Consider the following 21,186-nt stretch of genomic DNA (forward strand, 5'->3'; position numbering starts at 1 on the left):
GATTTCGGGTCAAACGGATGAGTATTCACCCAGGAAAAAAATCAAACAGTTTCACACGCGGACGAACCTTCCTTTCGGCCCGGGGAGTGATGAATAAAAAATTTATTGCGAATCTTGTGGGACGAGTCTGGGGCTCAAATCTCAGCAAAACTCAATAGACACAGTGACGAATGTCTGGTAAAAATTTCAGACCAAAATACCCAAGGAGTAAGGCGCAGCAAGTCCCAGACCGAGAGTGAACAAAACCGGTTTTCCGAAAACAAAACGTCCTGGCTTTTCTTCCCCGTATCTTCTTTCTGTGATCTGTTTGTGGACGTGCCTCCTTACCTGGGTGCAAACAACACACGGAGGTACTTGCGTGATTTTTTTTAGCGCAATACGGATCCGGAAAAAAATTGCATAAAGTAGGGCGAAATTTCACAAGTTTTGCTAGAGGATAGCCTTGGTTTTCACAAAATTTCTGAAAAATTCTCCCGAAATGGTTTTCTCCCGAAATTCTGCGTAAGAATCTCCACTGAATTTGGGACAAAACGCGACAGATTTCGGGTCAAACGGATGAGTATTCACCCAGGAAAAAAATCAAACAGTTTCACACGCGGACGAACCTTTCTTTCGGCCCGGGCAGTGATGAATAAAAAATTTATTACGAATCTTGTGGGACGAGTCTGGGGCTCAAATCTCAGCAAAATTTAATAGACACAGTGACGAATGTCTGGTAAAAATTTCAGATAAAAATACCCAAGGAGTAAGGCGCAGCAAGTCCCAGACCGAGAGTGAACAAAACCGGTTTTCCAAAAAAAAAACGTCCTGGCTTTTCTTCCCCGTATCTTCTTTCTGTGATCTGTTTGTGGACGTGCCTCCTTACCTGGGTGCAAACAACACACGGAGGTACTTGCGTGAATTTTTTCAGCGCGATACGGACCCGGAAAAAAATTGCAGAAAGTAGGGCGAAATTTCACAAGTTTTGCTAGATGATAGCCTTGGCTTTCACAAAATTTCTGAAAAATTCTCCCAAAATGGTTTTCTCCCGAAATTCTGCGTAAGAATCTCCACTGAATTTGGGACAAAACGCGACAGATTTCGGGTCAAACGGATGAGTATTCACCCAGGAAAAAAATCAAACAGTTTCACACGCGGACGAACCTTCCTTTCGGCCCGGGCAGTGATGAATAAAAAATTTATTGCGAATCTTGTGGGACGAGTCTGGGGCTCAAATCTCAGCCAAAACTCAATAGACACAGTGACGAATGTCTGGTAAAAATTTCAGACCAAAATACCCAAGGAGTAAGGCGCAGCAGATCCCAGACCGAGAGTCAACAAAACCGGTTTTCCGAAAACAAAACGTCCTGGCTTTTCTTCCCCGTATCTTCTCTCTGTGATCTGTTTGTGGACGTGCCTCCTTACCTGGGTGCAAACAACACATGGAGGTACTTGCGTGAATTTTTTCAGCGCAATACGGACCCGGAAAAAAATTGCAGAAAGTAGGGCGAAATTTCACAAGTTTTGCTAGAGGATAACCTTGGTTTTCACAAAATTTCTGAAAAATTCTCCCGAAATGGTTTTCTCCCGAAATTCCGCGTAAGAATCCCCACTGAATTTGGGACAAAACGCGATAGATTTCGGGTCAAACGGATGAGTATTCACCCAGGAAAAAAATCAAACAGTTTCACACCCGGACGAACCTTCATTTCGGCCCGGGCAGTGATGAATAAAAAATTTATTGCGAATCTTGTGGGACGAGTCTGGGGCTCAAATATCAGCCAAAACTCAATAGACACAGTGACGAATGTCTGGTAAAAATTTCAGACCAAAATACCCAAGGAGTAAGGCGCAGCAAGTCCCAGACCGACAGTGAACAAAACCGGTTTTCCAAAAAAAAAACGTCCTGGATTTTCTTCCCCGTATCTTCTTTCTGTGATCTGTTTGTAGACGTGCCTCCTTACCTGGGTGCAAACAACACACGGAGGTACTTGCGTGAATATTTTCACCGCAATACGGACCCGGAAAAAAATTGCAGAAAGTAGGGCGAAATTTCACAAGTTTTGCTAGAGGATAGCCTTGGTTTTCACAAAATTTCTGAAAAATTCTCCCGAAATTCTGCGTAAGAATCCCCAATGAATTTGGGACAAAACGCGACAGATTTCGGGTCAAACGGATGAGTATTCAGCCAGGAAAAAAATCAAACAGTTTCACACGCGGACGAACCTTCCTTTCGGCCCGGGCAGTGATGAATAAAAAATTTATTGCGAATCTTGTGGGACGAGTCTGGGGCTCAAATCTCAGCCAAAACTCAATAGACACAGTGACGAATGTCTGGTAAAAATTTCAGACCAAAATACCCAAGGAGTAAGGCGCAGCAAGTCCCAGACCGAGAGTGAACAAAACCGGTTTTCCGAAAACAAAACGTCCTGGCTTTTCTTCCCCGTATCTTCTTTCTGTGATCTGTTTGTGGACGTGCCTCCTTACCTGGGTGCAAACAACACACGGAGGTACTTGCGTGAATTTTTTCAGCGCAATACGGACCCGGAAAAAAATTGCAGAAAGTAGGGCGAAATTTCACAAGTTTTCCTAGAGTATAGCCTTGGTTTTCACAAAATTTCTGAAAAATTCTCCCAAAATGGTTTTCTCTCGAAATTGCGCGTAAGAATCTCCACTGAATTTGGGACAAAACACGACAGATTTTGGGTCAAACGGATGAGGATTCACCCAGGAAAAAAATCAAACAGTTTCACACACGGACGAACCTTCCTTTCGGCCCGGGCAGTGATGAATCAAAAAATTTAATGCGAATCTTGTGGGACGAGTCTGGGGCTCAAATCTCAGCCAAAACTCAATAGACACAGTGACGAATGTCTGGTAAAATTTTCAGACCAAAATACCCAAGGAGTAAGGCGCATCAAGTCCCAGACCGAGAGTGAACAAAACCGGTTTTCCGAAAACAAAACGTCCTGGCTTTTCTTCCCCGTATCTTCTCTCTGTGATCTGTTTGTGGACGTGCCTCCTTACCTGGGTGCAAACAACACACGGAGGTACTTGCGTGAATTTTTTGAGCGCAATACGGACCCGGAAAAAAATTGCAGAAAGTAGGGCGAAATTTCACAAGTTTTGCTAGAGGATAGCCTTGGTTTTCACAAAATTTCTGAAAAATTCTCCCGAAATGGTTTTCTCCCGAAATTCCGCGTAAGAATCTCCACTGAATTTGGGACAAAACGCGACATATTTCGAGTCAAACGGATGAGTATTCACCCAGGAAAAAAATCAAACAGTTTCACACACGGACGAACCTTCCTTTCGGCCCGGGCAGTGATGAATAAAAAATTTATTGCGAATTTTGTGGGACGAGTCTGGGGCTCAAATCTCATCCAAAACTCAATAGAAACAGTGACGAATGTCTGGTAAAAATTTCAGCCCAAAATACCCAAGGAGTAAGGCGCAACAAGTCCCAGACCGAGAGTGAACAAAACCGGTTTTCCGAAAACAAAACGTCCTGGCTTTTCTTCCCCGTATCTTCTTTCTGTGATCTGTTTGTGGACGTGCCTCCTTACCTGGGTGCAAACAACACACGGAGGTACTTGCGTGAATTTTTTCAGCGCAATACGGACCCGGAAAAAAATTGCAGAAAGTAGGGCGAAATTTCACAAGTTTTGCTAGAGGATAGCCTTGGTTTTCACAAAATTTCTGTAAAATTCTCCCGAAATGATTTTCTCACGAAATTCCGCGTAAGAATCTCCACTGAATTTGGGACAAAACGCGACAGATTTCGGGTCAAACGGATGAGTATTCACCCAGGAAAAAAATCAAACAGTTTCACACACGGACGAACCTTCCTTTCGGCCCGGGCAGTGATGAATAAAAAATTTATTGCGAATCTTGTGGGACTAGTCTGGGGCTCAAATCTCATCCAAAACTCAATAGAAACAGTGACGAATGTCTGGTAAAAATTTCAGCCCAAAATACCCAAGGAGTAAGGCGCAACAAGTCCCAGACCGAGAGTGAACAAAACCGGTTTTCCGAAAACAAAACGTCCTGGCTTTTCTTCCCCGTACCTTCTTTCTGTGATCTGTTTGTGGACGTGCCTCCTTACCTGGGTGCAAACAACACACGGAGGTACTTGCGTGAATTTTTTCAGCGCAATACGGACCCGGAAAAAAATTGCAGAAAGTAGGGCGAAATTTCACAAGTTTTGCTAGAGGATAGCCTTGGTTTTCACAAAATTTTTGTAAAATTCTCCCGAAATGGTTTTCTCCCGAAATTCCGCGTAAGAATCTCCACTGAATTTGGGACAAAACGCGACAGATTTCGGGTCAAACGGATGAGTATTCACCCAGGAAAAAAATCAAACAGTTTCCCACCCGGACGAACCTTCCTTTCGGCCCGGGCAGTGATGAATAAAAAATTTATTGCGAATCATTTGGGACGAGTCTGGGGCTCAAATCTCAGCCAAAACTCAATAGACACAGTGACGAATGTCTGGTAAAAATTTCAGACCAAAATACCCAAGGAGTAAGGCGCAGCAAGTCCCAGACCTAGAGTGAACAAAACCGGTTTTCCGAAAACAAAACGTCCTGGCTTTTCTTCCCCGTATCTTCTTTCTGTGATCTGTTTGTGGACGTGCCTCCTTACCTGGGTGCAAACAACACACGGAGGTACTTGCGTGAATTTTTTCAGCGCAATACGGACCCGGAAAAAAATTGCAGAAAGTAGGGCGAAATTTCACAAGTTTTGCTAGAGGATAGCCTTGGTTTTCACAAAATTTCTGTAAAATTCTCCCGAAATGGTTTTCTCCCGAAATTCCGCGTAAGAATCTCCACTGAATTTGGGACAAAACGCGACAGATTTTGGGTCAAACGGATGAGCATTCACCCAGGAAAAAAATCAAACAGTTTCACATGCGGACGAACCTTCCTTTCGGCCCGGGAGGTGATGAATAAAAAATTTATTGCGAATCTTGTGGGACGAGTCTGGGGATCAAATCTCAGCCAAAACTCAATAGACACAGTGAAGAATGTCTGGTAAAAATTTCAGACCAAAATACCAAAGGAGTAAGGCGCAGCAAGTCCCAGACCGAGAGTGAACAAAACCGATTTTCCGAAAACAAAACGTCCTGGCTTTTCTTCCCCGTATCTCCTTTCTGTGATCTGTTTGTGGACTTGCCTCCTTACCTGGGTGCAAACAACACACGGAGGTACTTGCGTGAATTTTTTGAGCGCAATACGAACCCGGAAAAAAATTGCAGAAAGTAGGGCGAAATTTCACAAGTTTTGCTAGAGGATAGCCTTGGTTTTCACAAAATTTCTGAAAAATTCTCCCGAAATGATTTTCTCACGAAATTCCGCGTAAGAATCTCCACTGAATTTGGGACAAAACGCGACAGATTTCGGGTCAAACGGATGAGTATTCACCCAGGAAAAAAATCAAACAGTTTCACAGGCGGACGAACCTTCCTTTCGGCCCGAGAGGTGATGAATAAAAAATTTATTGCGAATCTTGTGGGACGAGTCTGGGGATCAAATCTCAGCCAAAACTCAATAGACACAGTGAAGAATGTCTGGTAAAAATTTCAGACCAAAATACCAAAGGAGTAAGGCGCAGCAAGTCCCAGACCGAGAGTGAACAAAACCGGTTTTCCGAAAACAAAACGTCCTGGCTTTTCTTCCCCGTATCTTCTTTCTGTGATCTGTTTGTGGACGTGCCTCCTTACCTGGGTGCAAACAACACACGGAGGTACTTGCGTGAATTTTTTCAGCGCAATACGGACCCGGAAAAAAGTTGCAGAAAGTAGGGCGAAATTTCACAAGTTTTGCTAGAGGATAGCCTTGGTTTTCACAAAATTTCTGAAAAATTCTCCCGAAATGATTTTCTCACGAAATTCCGCGTAAGAATCTCCACTGAATTTGGGACAAAACGCGACAGATTTCGGGTCAAACGGATGAGTATTCACCCAGGAAAAAAATCAAACAGTTTCACACAGGGACGAACCTTCCTTTCGGCCCGGGCAGTGATGAATAAAAAATTGATTGCGAATCTTGTGGGACGAGTCTGGGGATCAAATCTCAGCCAAAACTCAATAGACACAGTGAAGAATTTCTGGTAAAAATTTCAGACCAAAATACCCAAGGAGTAAGGCGCAGCAAGTCCCAGACCGAGAGTGAACAAAACCGGTTTTCCGAAAACAAAACGTCCTGGCTTTTCTTCCCCGTATCTTCTTTCTGTGATCTGTTTGTGGACGTGCCTCCTTACCTGGGTGCAAACAACACACGGAGGTACTTGCGTGAATATTTTGAGCGCAATACGGACCCGGAAAAAAATTGCAGAAAGTAGGGCGAAATTTCACAAGTTTTGCTAGAGGATAGCCTTGGTTTTCACAAAATTTCTGAAAAATTCTCCCGAAATGGTTTTCTCCCGAAATTCCGCGTAAGAATCTCCACTGAATTTGGGACAAAACGCGACAGATTTCGGGTCAAACGGATGAGTATTCACCCAGGAAAAAAATCAAACAGTTTCACACACGGACGAACCTTCCTTTCGGCCCGGGCAGTGATGAATAAAAAATTTATTGCGAATCTTGTGGGACGAGTCTGGGGCTCAAATCTCATCCAAAACTCAATAGAAACAGTGACGAATGTCTGGTAAAAATTTCAGCCCAAAATACCCAAGGAGTAAGGCGCAACAAGTCCCAGACCGAGAGTGAACAAAACCGGTTTTCCGAAAACAAAACGTCCTGGCTTTTCTTCCCCGTATCTTCTTTCTGTGATCTGTTTGTGGACGTGCCTCCTTACCTGGGTGCAAACAACACACGGAGGTACTTGTGTGAATTTTTTGAGCGCAATACGGACCCGGAAAAAAATTGCAGAAAGTAGGGCGAAATTTCACAAGTTTTGCTAGAGGATAGCCTTGGTTTTCACAAAATTTCTGAAAAATTCTCCCGTATTGGTTTTCTCCCGAAATTCCGCGTAAGAATCTCCACTGAATTTAGGACAAAACGCGACAGATTTCGGGTCAAACGGATGAGTATTCACCCAGGAAAAAAATCAAACAGTTTCACACACGGACGAACCTTCCTTTCGGCCTGGGCAGTGATGAATAAAAAATTGATTGCGAATCTTGTGGGACGAGTCTGGGGCTCAAATCTCAGCCAAAACTCAATAGACACAGTGACGAATGTCTGGTAAAAATTTCAGACCAAAATACCAAAGTAGTAAGGCGCAGCAAGTCCCAGACCGAGAGTGAACAAAACCGGTTTTCCGAAAACAAAACGTCCTGGCTTTTCTTCCCCGTATCTTCTTTCTGTGATCTGTTTGTGGACGTGCCTCCTTACCTGGGTGCAAACAACACACGGAGGTACTTGCGTGAATTTTTTCATTGCAATACGGACCCAGAAAAAAATTGCAGAAAGTAGGGCGAAATTTCACAAGTTTTGCTAGAGGATAGATAGCCTTGGTTTTCACAAAATTTCTGAAAAATTCTCCCGAGATGGTTATCTTCCGAAATTCCGCGTAAGAATCTCCACTGAATTTGGGACAAAACGCGATAGATTTCGGGTCAAACGGATGAGTATTCACCCAGGAAAAAAATCAAACAGTTTCACACACAAACGAACCTTCCTTTCGGCCCGGGCAGTGATGAATAAAAAATTTATTGCGAATCTTGTGGGACGAGTCTGGGGCTCAAATCTCAGCCAAAACTCAATAGACACAGTGACGAATGTCTGGTAAAAATTTCAGACCAAAATACCCAAGGAGTAAGGCGCAGCAAGTCCCAGACCGAGAGTGAACAAAACCGGTTTTCCGAAAACAAAACGTCCTGGCTTTTCTTCCCCGTATCTTCTTTCTGTGATCTGTTTGTGGACGTGCCTCCTTACCTGGGTGCAAACAACACACGGAGGTACTTGCGTGAATTTTTTCATTGCAATACGGACCCAGAAAAAAATTGCAGAAAGTAGGGCGAAATTTCACAAGTTTTGCTAGAGGATAGCCTTGGTTTTCACAAAATTTCTGAAAAATTCTCCCGAAATGGTTTTCTCCCGAAATTCCGCGTAAGAATCTCCACTGAATTTGGGACAAAACGCGACAGATTTCGGGTCAAACGGATGAGTATTCACCCAGGAAAAAAATCAAACAGTTTCACACACGGACGAACCTTCCTTTCGGCCCGGGCAGTGATGAATAAAAAATTTATTGCGAATCTTGTGGGACGAGTCTGGGGCTCAAATCACAGCCAAAACTCAATAGACACAGTGACGAATGTCTGGTAAAAATTTCAGACCAAAATACCCAAGGAGTAAGGCGCAGCAAGTCCCAGACCGAGAGTGAACAAAACCGGTTTTCCGAAAACAAAACTTCCTTGCTTTTCTTCCCCGTATCTTCTTTCTGTGATCTGTTTGTGGACGTGCCTCCTTACCTGGGTGCAAACAACACACGGAGGTACTTGCGTGAATTTTTTCATTGCAATACGGACCCAGAAAAAAATTGCAGAAAGTAGGGCGAAATTTCACAAGTTTTGCTAGAGGATAGCCTTGGTTTTCACAAAATTTCTGAAAAATTCTCCCGAAATGGTTTTCTCCCGAAATTCCGCGTAAGAATCTCCACTGAATTTGGGACAAAACGCGACAGATTTCGGGTCAAACGGATGAGTATTCACCCAGGAAAAAAATCAAACAGTTTCACACACGGACGAACCTTCCTTTCGGCCCGGGCAGTGATGAATAAAAAATTTATTGCGAATCTTGTGGGACGAGTCTGTGGCTCAAATCACAGCCAAAACTCAATAGACACAGTGACGAATGTCTGGTAAAAATTTCAGACCAAAATACCCAAGGAGTAAGGCGCAGCAAGTCCCAGACCGAGAGTGAACAAAACCGGTTTTCCAAAAACAAAACGTCCTGGCTTTTCTTCCCGTATCTTCTTTCTGTGATCTGTTTGTGGACGTGCCTCCTTACCTGGGTGCAAACAACACACGGAGGTACAACACACGGACCCGGAAAAAAATTGCAGAAAGTAGGGCGAAATTTCACAAGTTTTGCTAGAGGATAGCCTTTGGTTTGCAGAATATTTCTGAAAAATTCTCCCGAAATAGTTTTTTCCTGAAATTCCACGTAAGAATCTCCACTGAATTTGAAACAAAACAAGACAAATTTCGGGTCAAACGGATGAGTATTCACCCACGAAAAAAATCGAACAGTTTCACACACAAACGAACCTTCCTTTAAGCTCTAGCAGTGATGAATACAAAATTTATTGCCAATCTTGTGGGACGAATCCGGAGCTCAAGTCTCAGCCAAAACTCAATAGACACAGTGACGAACATCTGGTAAAAATTTCAGACCAAAAGGTCCAAGGAGTAAGGCGTAGTAAGTCCCAGACCGAGAGTGAACAAAACTGGTTTTCTGAAAACAAAACATCTTGGCTTTTCTTCTCCGTATCTTCCTTTTGTGATTTGTTTATGGACGTGCCTCCTTACCTGGGTGCAAACAACGTATGAAAGTACTTGTGTGAATTTTTACAGCGCAATACGGACCCATAATAAAATTGCACAAAGTTGGGTGAAATTTCACAAGTTTTGGTAAATGATAGTTTTTGGTTTGCACAAAATTTCTGGAAAATTCTCCCGAAATAGTTTTTTCCTAAAATTCCACGTAAGTATCTCCATTGAATTTGAGACAAAACACGACAAATTTCGGGTCAAACGGAGGAGTATTCACTCACGAAAAAAATCAAACAGTTTCACACACAAACATACATTCCTTCAGCCCTTACAGTGGTGAATAAAAAATTTATTGCCAATCTCTTGGGACGAATCTGGAGCTCAAGTCTCAGCCAAAACTCAGAAGACACAGTGACGAACGTCTGGTAAAAATTTCATACCAAAATACCCAAGGAGTAAGGCGTAGTAAGTCCCAGACCGAGAGTGAACAAAACTGGTTTCCGAAAACAAAACGTCCTGGCTTTTCTTAACCTTATCTTCCATTTGTGATTTTTTTATGGACGTGCCTCCTTACGTGGGTGCAAACAACATATGAAAGTACTTGTGTGAATTTTTTCAGCGCAATACAGACCCAAAATAAAATCTCACAAAGTTGGGCGAAATTTCACAAGTTGGGCAAAATTTTTTATTTGCACAATATATGAAAGTACTTGTAAGAATTTTTTCAGCGCAATACGGACCCAGAATAAAATTGCAGAAAGTTTATCGAAATTTCACAAGTTTTGGTAGAGGATAGCCTTTGGTTTGCACAAAATTTCTGAAAAAATCTCCCGAAATAGTTTTTTCTTGAAATTCCTCATAAGAATCTCCACTTAATTTGGGACAAAAAGCAAAAATTTTGGAGTCAAACAGATGAGTTTTCACCCACGATAAAAATCAAACAGTTTCACACACGAATGAACCTTCCTTTCAGGCCTGACAGTGATGAATAAAAAATTTATTGCCAAGCTTGTGGGACGAATCCGGAGCTCAAGTCTCTTCCAAAACACAATAGACACAGTGACGAACGCCTGTTAAAAATTTCAGACCAAAATATCCAAGGAGTAAGGCGTCGTCAGTCCAGACCGAGAGTGAACAAAACTGGTTTTCCGAAAACAAAACGTCCTGACTTTTCTTTCTTGTATCTTCCTTTCGTCATTGGTTTATGGACGTGCCTCCTTACCTGTGTGCAAACAACATATGAAAGTACTTGTGTGAATTTTTTCAGCGGAATACGGACCCAGAATAAAATTGCAGAAAATGGGGCGACATTGCACAAGTTTTGGTAGAGGATAGCCTTTGATTTGCACAAAATTTCTAAAAAATTCTCCCGAAATAGTTTTTTCCTGAAATTCCACGTAAGAATCTGCACTAAATTTGGGACAAAACGCGAAAAATTTCTGGTCAAACAGATGAGTATTCTCCTACGAAAAAAATCAAACAGATTAATACACAAACAAACCTTCATAATTTTTAATTATGTTTAAAAAATTTATTGCCAATCTTGTGGGACGAATCCTACGAAGGTTCGTTTATTTGTGAAACTGTTTTATTTTTTTTCTAACTGAATTCTCATCTGTTTAAGCTGAAATTTATTGCGTTTGTGTATTAAAATTCCAATTCCTTACTATTAAAAAAGGAAGATCTGTATTAATAAAAAAGAAAAGAAAAGGAAGATTAAAATTCCTTACTATTAAAAAGCAAGATTAAAAATCCAATTACAATCTCCAGATTGTAGAGGAGAGGTAATAAAGTAGTAAAATATAATTGAAACAGTAACATACAAATAAGAAAAGTGGGTTCTATTTTATTCCTTCAAAGACAAGTTTAGAATCAAATAGACCCACTAAGAGGTTCAACAAAAGAGTTTGGTTCAGAAATCCACTTTCCAATCTACAATGTTCTAAGAATTAATGTTAAAAGTATTTCAAAACTCCATTCTAAGAATTAAGGGTTGTATAGGAACTCCTCATCACAACCCAATTTCATACTTATTTCCTCTGTATAATATCATGGTACACTGCTACACACCAACTTTGGAAGAGCTGTGGAAGAAATAAGGTAGAAACAAAAGCATTAGTGAACTGCTTTATTTCAGCATCATCAGCGAGAGCATTGATGGAGTGCAGCATGATTTTCAAATTGGTGAGCAGTTTCTCATCAAGTTTTCTTCCACGAAAGAAGTCTAGAACTTGAGGAGAAGCGAGGCTGTCGAATGCAACCTGAAGAAAGGCGGAAAGAAGAGCACCACCAACAAGTTCAGCTGCCATGGTAGGAAGGAGTTGGAAATGAAGTGAAATGGATTGAGTGCAGGAATGAATGGTATAGTGATGAGTGAAAAGAGTAGTTAGAAAGGGTGACTTCACTTTAATAGCAATGATATGGTGACATCTTGCTCCATTATACAACTCTTTATTAGTGATATAAAAAAAGATATTTTTGTCATTTCATGTAAAATTTGAAATTTTAAGCATAGAAAAAAGGTTGTGCAGGGAAACAAAGATTGTCATTTTATCAATTTTCATTGTGATGAATGAACCGAATGGGAAGAGGGTTGTGGGCCCCAGTGAAGCAATAAATGTTGACTGTTTCTGATGTACTAATTCGCATTCTTTCGTTATTCACTTAATTTCGTTTATCGTCTTTCTTTTTCTCTTTATTTATCATTTTTTTAATTTGGTTCAATAGTAATTTTTATCTCTTTATTTATACTTTTATTATTTTTGAAAGGTCTCAAATTAGTTGTACTTTTATTTAAAATTAGTCAGAAAAGATATTTTAATATTGTTTGATTGAGTAACTTTAGAGTGGGACTTAACATTGATTTGGTATTATTGTAGTTACGTATTAAATTTGGATGATATTTTGATATGTCATTTTAGAAGAATAGAGTGACGTTGTTATCTTTATGAGTCATCGTGAATTTATTTCATAAGGTAACTGTAATTTTGCAATTATTTGAATTCTCTTCTCCTTGTTGAAAGGGGTATAGATGGAGGGTCGCAGGAGGTGGGAGAGGCCGGGAAATCGGGACAAGAAGGAAGGCAATAAGTTCTCTTTCCCAAAGAACCTCTCATCTTTCTTTTTCTCTAACTTTTCCGACAGTCATGGGGAATATGAGATGTTTAGAATTTTTCAAAAATGGGCTAGGGTTAGAGAAGTTTTCATATCCAGGCGCCTAAATAGATGGGGAAGAAGATTTGGCTTCGTGAAGTTTTACCAAGTTCCTGATGAGGGGAGGTTGGAGAAGCAGCTGGACCAAATCTTTATTGGTAATCAAAAGCTGTATGTAAACCTCCCAAAGTATAGGAGAGCAGAGGATGTCAAACTTAACTCCCCTAGCAAAGATAACCTGCGGGTTAGTAATGCCACTGGTAGGAGGAAGGAGAAGGAGGTGTGGCTGGAGAAAACAAGGTTTTCAGGGCGAAGGAGTTATAACATGAAGCATTCCTATGCTGAGATGGTTCGCAAAACACCACAAGGTCTCTGGAATGGTCCTATCATTGAAACCACACCAAATGGTCCGGCTTGGTTGTCCTCTAGTGCTGTAGGGTGGATGTCCTCTGGTTTTACTTTTGACTCGATGTGTGAGGAGTTTATCAAAGGAGGAATGAGCAGAATCAAACTGAGGTATATGGGAGATAATCTAGTTCTTCTGACACCTAAAAATGGAGAAAGAATGGAAGAAGTCATTAGGCCCAACAAAGAATGGTTCGTTTCCATCTTTGAGGACATTGAACCCTGGTCAGCTACGTTTGAAGCAGATCATAAAATAGTGTGGATCAGGTGCCATGGGCTGCCGGTAACGTTCTGGAATAAGGACTGCTTCTCTAAAGTGGTCGAAGAAGTAGCATCACTGGTAGATGTAGACGAGTCAACCTTGGCGTGGGAGAACCTGGAATATGCACGTTTGCAGGTCCGTCTGCCCAAGTCATGCAAAGCAGAATTTACGAAGGAGTTTAAGATCAATGGGCATGTTTACAACATCTCCCTTGTCGAAGAGTGGCTAAGCCAAGGGAGAGGGGACTGCAAATGTCCAGAATACCACTATACGTCATCTGATAGCATCTCGTCGTCGGAAACTCTAGTGGAGGAAACCGTCGTCTCAGGGTCCAGCGGAGACGGAAAAGGCAATGGAAACGGCGTAAGGCGGCGGAATGGGGTATTCGGAGGCAGTACAGAACCAGGGTCTCGCAGAGACAAAGTGGAACCAGTTTAAGCAAAAGGCAGTGAGTGATATGGGGTGTCAGAACAAAGGTGGCAGTACAACCCCATATGGAGTAAAACGTGTACAGGGGGTATCTGAGGGTGGAGAAGCTTTTTCTGCTGCACAACAAGTCAACGAAGCGTATGAAAACATAAAGTTCTCACTAGCAAACCTAATTGAAGGGGTCCAGGTCATCAACTCCCTCCCATCTGGGCCTAATTTGGAAACGGCCCATGTAAAGAATAGTGGTGCGTTTAGTAGAAACGAAGTCCTTGGGGGCCCAGCGGCTGGGAGCAAAGGGGAAATGAACGCAAGCAAAGAGGGAGATGCTATGGCAGGGTCAGAAACAGGTTCGTCGGAACCGGTACCCAACCCTTGCTCAAGGTCTGATGGGTACGAAGGCCACCAAAAAACGACACCTCTGCATGGAAGCAAATCTGATATGTATCCTTATCGCGCTGTCTGTAGTGGTAGTGAGGGTGAGGGCTCTTCGTCTGGAAGCTCTGAACCCCAATCTAACGGAGTTATTATTTGGCGTAAGGAGGGAGATGGGGTAGGAGCGGTGAGAAGGAAGCCCGATGCTGAGGAGGCTCTAGCCCATACCGAGGTACCCACCAAATTTTCACCGGAGTGTTGTAGGCTGCTGGAAATGAGAGAGCACGGGGCGGTAACTGCTAAACCGAAATGGAGATCCAAAGGCGGAATCGGGGCGCTGCACCTTGGAGCAACCTCTCCATCCAGGTTAAGTCGCTGTTCCGCTGCGGAATCGGTGAATGACATTATACATTGCAATATTCGCCTGAAACTAGAAGAAAATGAGGCTGAATCAGTTAGAATTTGGGATATGGGTCAAAATTTGGGGCTGCAATGCCCAGGGGATGAGGAAAGCATTGTTAGAGAGCTGGATCGTTTGGAGGCTAGGGATAATGAAGTACAGAAGGAGTCTCGGGAGGGTAGTAGAAAAGGTATATCATGATCCTTATTAATCTCAATATCAGGGGTTTGGGGGGGGGGGACGAAAGCAAGGTATTTGAGTCATCTTGTGGCAAAGGAGGGGGCTGAAATACTTTGTCTGCAGGAGACTAAAGTAGCAACGATATCAGATGCCAAATGTTTTTCCTTATGGGGTGACAGTAACATTGGTTGGATTCATAACGAAGGGGTTAATGGGGCAGGTAGTTTGGTTATTTTGTGGCACAAAGATGCATTCTCTGTTGGCAATCAGGTTATAGGAACTGGCTTCATCGCGGTTATGGGTCAACACTTAAAAACGAACAGTCATTGCATAGTTGTCAACGTCTACGGCCCATGTAACCAGAACGAGAAGGTGGTATTGTGGGATGCCCTCACGACTCTCAAGCAGCAACATCAGAATTTGGCGTGGTGCTTCTGTGGAGACTTCAATGCAGTAAGGAGTGTTGATGAAAGGAAAGGGGTCAGAGGTTGTTCCGGGCAAAGGAAGGAGACCGACATCTTCAACGGGTTCATTGAGAATAATGGACTGTTAGACATCCCCTTTGTCGGGAAAAAGTATACATGGTTCAAGTCAAATGGTACAGCTAAGAGCAGGTTGGACCGTATCTTGGTGTCTGAAGAGTGGCTGCAATTATGGCCAGCCTCTAAACAGTATGTGCAGCCGAGAGTGGTTTCGGACCACTGTGCTTTGGTGGTGAAATCGTTAGATAAAGACTGGGGCCCTAAACCCTTTAGATCCTTTGATGCATGGTTCTTGGAGCCGAATTTTTTGAAGATGGTAAAGGAAAAGTGGATGTCATACAAGGTACAAGGTAATAGTATATCTATGCTCAAGGATAAGTTAAAGCTTTTGAAGTCGGACCTTAAAGTGTGGAGTAGAAATAACTTTGGCTGCCTGGAATCCACTAAGAAGCGGTTAATGGAGGAGATTGAGGAGCTGGATGGTAAAGACAATAATGACGTTCTTACAGGAGAAGGGAATATGAGACGGCTGGAACTACTCAGTTAGTTGGGATTGGTTGATAAGAAGATAGACTCTGTGTACAGACAAAAGGCAAGAGCTAATTGGCTCAAATATGGGGACATTAATTCTAAGTTCTACCACTCGGCAATCAGATGGAAAAGACTAAGGAACGAGGTGAAAGGGGTAGAAGTTGACTCTCAATGGAGCGAGGAGCCGGAAGTTGTTCGCAGGGAAGCAAAGTTGCTCTTTGAAAACAGATTCAAAGCTACATATGACTATGGTGTTAATATGGGTTCGGTGGAGTTTAAAACTTTATCCGTTGAGGTTAGTAGGAATATGATAGCCCGTTTCTCTGAGGAAGAAGTGAAGGAAGCTGTGTGGCAGTGTGGAGGGGCAAAGAGTCCGGGTCCGGATGGTTTCAACTTTAACTTCATTAAGAACTGCTGGGACGTCATGAAATCTGACATTATGGAAGCTATGCACTCTTTCCATGTCTCAGGGACAATACCAAGGGGATGTAATGCGTCCTTCATTGCTCTTGTGCCCAAGGTAAAGGACCCCTCATCACTCGAACAGTTTAGACCTATATCTTTAGTTGGGGCAATTTATAAGATTATTGCTAAGGTCTTGTCATGTCGAATGAAGAAAGTTCTGCCTATGATCATAGATGAGTGTCAGACAGCCTTCCTCAGTAACAGAGGCCTCTTGGATAGTGTGGTTACGGCAAATGAGGTACTTGAGGGGATTAGGAGGAACCGGAGGGGCGGGGTGTGCTTCAAAGTGGATTTTGAAAAGGCGTACGACTCCGTTAGGTGGAGTTTCCTGTTTGACATGCTCGAGAGGATGGGGTTCCACGTTAAGTGGATTGAGTGGATCAAAGGGTGTTTGGTGTCGTCGTCCGTATCGGTTTTGGTAAACGGGAGCCCTACGGAGGAATTTGAACCCACTAGGGGGTTGAGACAGGGGGACCCCTTAGCTCCTTTCTTGTTCTTAGTGGTAGCCGAGGGACTAGCTGGGCTGGTAAGACAAGCGTTGAGGAAAGAGGTCCTACGGGGGGTAAAGGTAGGTTCAAGTGAAATTGAGTGTTGTCTCCTACAGTTTGCAGACGATACAATTTTTTTGTGAAGATTCGTTCAACAATATTTTTGCTATAAAGACTATTCTACGTTGCTATGAGATTGCGTCAGGGTTGAAAGTTAACTTCCATAAGTCGAAGGTGGCTGGTGTAAACATTGATGACTATGCCATATCCACCTATGCGAAGACGCTAAATTGTAATACTATGCGGATACCGTTTCAATATCTGGGGGTAGAAGTGGGTGGAAATCCGAGGAAAAAGCAATTCTGGGACCCGGTTGTAAAGAAACTACAAGCTAGATTAACAACTTGGAAAGGAAGATTGCTATCTATGGCAGGGCAGATAAGCTTACTCAAGTCAGTGTTCACTTCTATCCCTCTGTTCTACTTATCCATCTTCAGAGCTCCAATAGCAGTGTGCAATAAAATCAGTAGTATTCAGAGGCAATTCCTCTGGGCATGGGGTAAGGAGAATAAAGCGATCTCTTGGGTTAGTTGGGAGAACGTTTGTAAGCCTTGTGAGGAAGGCGGGTTGGGGGTAAAAGAGGTGAAGAGTTTTAATTCTGCTCTCGTGGCCAAGTGGAAATGGCGAATCATGAGTGATGCCGGTGGAATATGGAAAGAAATTCTGTTCTCTAAGTATGGCACCGAAACGGCTAGTAGTCAGGTAGGGTTGAAATATCAATCGTGGTGGTGGAGGGATCTAGCAAAAATGTGTGGTGAAGGGAACCAACAAGAAGGATGGTTTCGTAAAGCGATAGGGTGGAAAATTGGCGATGGGAGTATTATTAGGCTGTGGGAGGACGTGTGGTTACAAAACAGTAGTCTAAAATCCATGTTTCTGAGATTATACTCCTTGTCCAATGATCAAGGCAAGACGGTAGGAGAGGTAGGAATATGGGAGGAAGGGAGGTGGAGATTTAAGCCTCTGTGGAGAAGGGAGAGGTTCGAATGGGAAGCAAGAATGGAGGAAGAGCTGATGTCAATACTGGATACGGGTAACATACGCCAGGACACCCAGGACCGCCTAGTTTGGAGGGAGGATCCTGAAGGGGCTTTCTCGGTTAAGTCTGCTTATAAAATCCTGACGAAACAAACGGCTTATGTTCCTGTAGATGGTGTTTACCGTGCTCTATGGCAAGCGAAAGCTATGCCTAAAGCGCTCATCACCGCTTGGAGAGTCATACTTGATAGACTCCCAACCATTGCCAACCTTATTAGGAGAGGTGTCCTAGTGGGCTCGCCGATCTGTGTCATGTGTAACCAACTACAAGAAACATCCCAACACCTTTTTTTAGAGTGCACGGTCGCACAAAGAGTATGGTATGGCTGCTACCGCTGGATTGGTATTGTGGGGGCCCAAAGCAACGCGATTGGGAATCATTTGGAAAACTTCTACCTAATCCATTTATCTAATGAGCAGAACAAGGTGTGGAGAGGTGTGTGGGTGGCGATCATTAGGAGCATCTGGGAGCAGCGAAACCAGGTTGTCTTTAGAGGTGGGGTTCCGGACGCGGAAGAAATCCTTCAAAAAGCCCAACTGCTATCCTGGTTGTGGTTGAAATACAAGGCAACCGGTTTTTTATATGCTTTTTCAGATTGGTTATTGAATCCAAATCACTGCTTTCCTGCAGCTCTTTAACTGAGTACAATTGTATATTTTTGAAAGGGTGATGGCATGTTAGTGGAAGCTTATGTATTCAGCTGGTGGCTCAACACATCTACATAGAGCATATGAGTATATGACTAGGTTTATGTCTCAAGGAAGCAAACCAGGGGAAAAAGTACGAGGGTCCTTAGCATTGTATGAGGAGGAGGCATAAGGTTTAAGATGCCAGGTGCGGTTTAGCTGCAGAAGTGGTTTCGGCGTATGCAGGCCCTTGGGTAGTTCGCGCGAAGATGTGGCAGGGCGTGAGTCCACTTGCACCAAGAAATCTCAGGAGTTTTGGGTGCTTTTATGCTAGAAGTTGTTGTACTAAGAAGGGCAGGTGGGCTAGACGGTCTGGTGGGAACCTGGTGAGGAAGGCCACAGTTCAAGGATTAGAGGCTGTTGTATTGGAGTCTGTCAAGGTCTGTTGATGCAATGGAGTCTGTCATGGTTGGAAGGTTAATACTTTGGGGGCAAGACCTGGTTACGTAACTCTTCACCGGTGGTAACAGTATAGAGATTGGGGAATATGGCTTGTCAAAGGCCATCTTGCTGTAGCAGAGGCTATCGATGGAGCAACAGGAAAACTGTGTTGGCTAATTTTTTCTGTTAGTTTTTGCAGGTACAGACTCTATCTAAATGTTGAAGGAAGTAGAACGTTAGTTTGATGACGCGTTGCAACTGCCATGAATCACCATTTCTGGAGATCCTTAAGTGGTTGCCACGTGTGCGGAGGAGGGAGCAAACACCTAAAAGGTGGAGCCTTATGGAGAACACGTAAGAAGAGGCTGGAATGGATGAAGGAAAGCTCAATGGGCTGGGTAGTGCTACACTGCTGGGCACTTTTCTTTTTTCCTGTTTTTGGAATAGTGTACCCCACTCTTGTTTTATGCAGAACTTATAGCATTGGTAGCCTGAGGCCATTAGCATGGTGTGTAGGTTTAGTTTTGAGGTTGGGGAAATTACTAGTACAACCCTGCTCTCTACTCTGCTCTGGTGTGTTTGCTGAGGTCCTTCTCTAAGTTTGGTTCTGTAAAGGGTTGGGACACCCCTTACTCTCTACTCTGCTCTGGTGTGTTTGCTGAGGTCCTTCTCTAAGTTTGGTTCTGTAAAGGGTTGGGACACCCCTTAAGTGTCCCCTCATAATTTTATTAATTCATTGCTGTTAAAAAAAAAAATGTTGGTGTTTGTCGTTCTAACAAGACTAATAGAAGTATGGCTCTTGACCACAGATTTTTTTTTCCTTTAATTCCTTCTAATGTTAGGATTATATCTTATATCTTCTATTTAATCTAGTTAAATTAGAAATAAACGCTCTTATGCATTTTATAGTTCAAAAATATATTAAAAATTCAAATTCTTGAATTAAAAGTTAGTTAAAATTATATATATTTTTATCAATAAAGAATAAATTAAAATTCTAAGTGACTATTTTTTTTTATGAAATATTACATAATTATGACCTTTATCAACAACTTCCCTTAAATCTACTTCCTCTAGATAAGTTTGTATTCTTGTAATCTATAAGTAATAATTTTTGTCATCAAAGAATGAATTAACAACGTGTGGGAAACTTCTTTCTCGTTCTATTTTACAGATAGCATTAGAACGATGGTTATTGATTGCACGGTTGGGATTCTGGTTTTCGAAATATACTTCGAAATTATAAAAGATATGTGATATTGGAGGAATTTGATTTATTTATATTCATATACTCTATATATATTGAGTAAAATATAACAAAATATCAAATATTAACAATATGAATTTCCTAAATATAAATAATAATGGAATATATTTTTATCTTTATGCAAGAGATATTTTTGAAAAACTTAAAAGATTTCCTAAAAATATATTGAGCAAATATTTTCAATGTTGTTTTTCAAAATGGTGCCTGATGTAAAGACATTATGAGTGTATAAAATTTGGAGAGTTGAAGTCACAATCTTACAAAAACATTTCCTAAGAATTATTTTAATGTACTTGTTCAGTACCTCAAGATTAAGCTGGCTAATTGAATGTCATCTTACTTCCTGAGATTGTTAAGCAATCCATTTAAATAAGTGGTATTCATGATTTTCATGACATTTTGATTTATATATGACAAGTTATAGAATTTTATAGCATCAGACCTTGCAGTTATACTACAGTGAAGACAGAAAACAATTATCTCTTTAAGCATCATCAACTTTAAGTCCTTTTGAATAACATGCTTTCTTGTAGTTTCAACAATGTTAAATGTTAAAAGTGAAATAGACCACAATTCATCACTAAAACGTCCCAGTGGACACTGAAGGAAGGAGCAAAAATGTCCTGGCTCAATCTAGTGCTCAAGCTAAAAGAATCTATAAATATGAGACTTATGAATGAATAGGGAGATATATAATTTTTAGTTTAATAGTTTTGTTCTATTTTCTTTCTTTCAATCTGTAAAAGTAGTATATTAAGTGGAGACTTATGAGTGTGTTCTACCACCTCCAGATATAAAAGGGGATGGTGTAAAAGAAAGTGTGGAAAAATAGTAATTGAAAATTATAGGATTAGTGTTTGAAACAAAGAAGATTGTAATAGAAAAGGTAGAGAGATATTGTGCAGAATTAGGAGGTGTTGAAGTTGCAGACAAAGGGAAATAAAAGAGTGTGAGAGTGGAGAGGTGACACAGACCCTTGTAGTGCATCTTCAACAAGTTCTGCTGTCATGGTAGGAGTTGGAAATGGAGTGAATGGAAGTCTGTGATTTGAAATGGATTAAGTGCAGGGATGGTATAATGATGAAATGAGTAGTTAGCTATTTTAGGAAGATGGATGAGTAGTGATCTTTTAACATTATAAGAGGATATTCTTTACCATCATG

The 21,186-nt window shown here is 41.8% G+C and overlaps 2 protein-coding genes across 7 annotated transcripts in view; one reads left to right on the forward strand and one right to left on the reverse strand.

The window, feature by feature from the left end:
• Nucleotides 1-21,186, reverse strand: part of LOC137836570 (putative disease resistance RPP13-like protein 1) — a 72,687-nt gene that overhangs the window by 22,890 nt on the left and 28,611 nt on the right. The window contains exon 2 of one of the 6 annotated variants that reach the window (XM_090301267.1): nucleotides 11,250-11,507. The exons of the other annotated variants lie outside the window; for them this stretch is intronic. The gene's annotated coding sequence lies outside the window, so the exon portion shown is untranslated. Of the gene's footprint in view, nucleotides 1-11,249; nucleotides 11,508-21,186 lie in introns of those variants that run through there. 6 annotated transcript variants of the gene reach the window in all.
• On the forward strand, nucleotides 12,455-13,681 carry LOC150027785 (uncharacterized). The gene has a single exon (XM_090301496.1). The coding sequence runs from the start codon at nucleotides 12,455-12,457 to the stop codon at nucleotides 13,679-13,681; it is 1,227 nt and encodes a 408-aa protein (XP_090157622.1).

This window comes from Phaseolus vulgaris, chromosome 4 (genome assembly GCF_051622355.1).
Source record: "Phaseolus vulgaris cultivar YP4 chromosome 4, ASM5162235v1, whole genome shotgun sequence".
In the NCBI taxonomy this organism is placed as follows: Eukaryota; Viridiplantae; Streptophyta; class Magnoliopsida; order Fabales; family Fabaceae; genus Phaseolus; species Phaseolus vulgaris.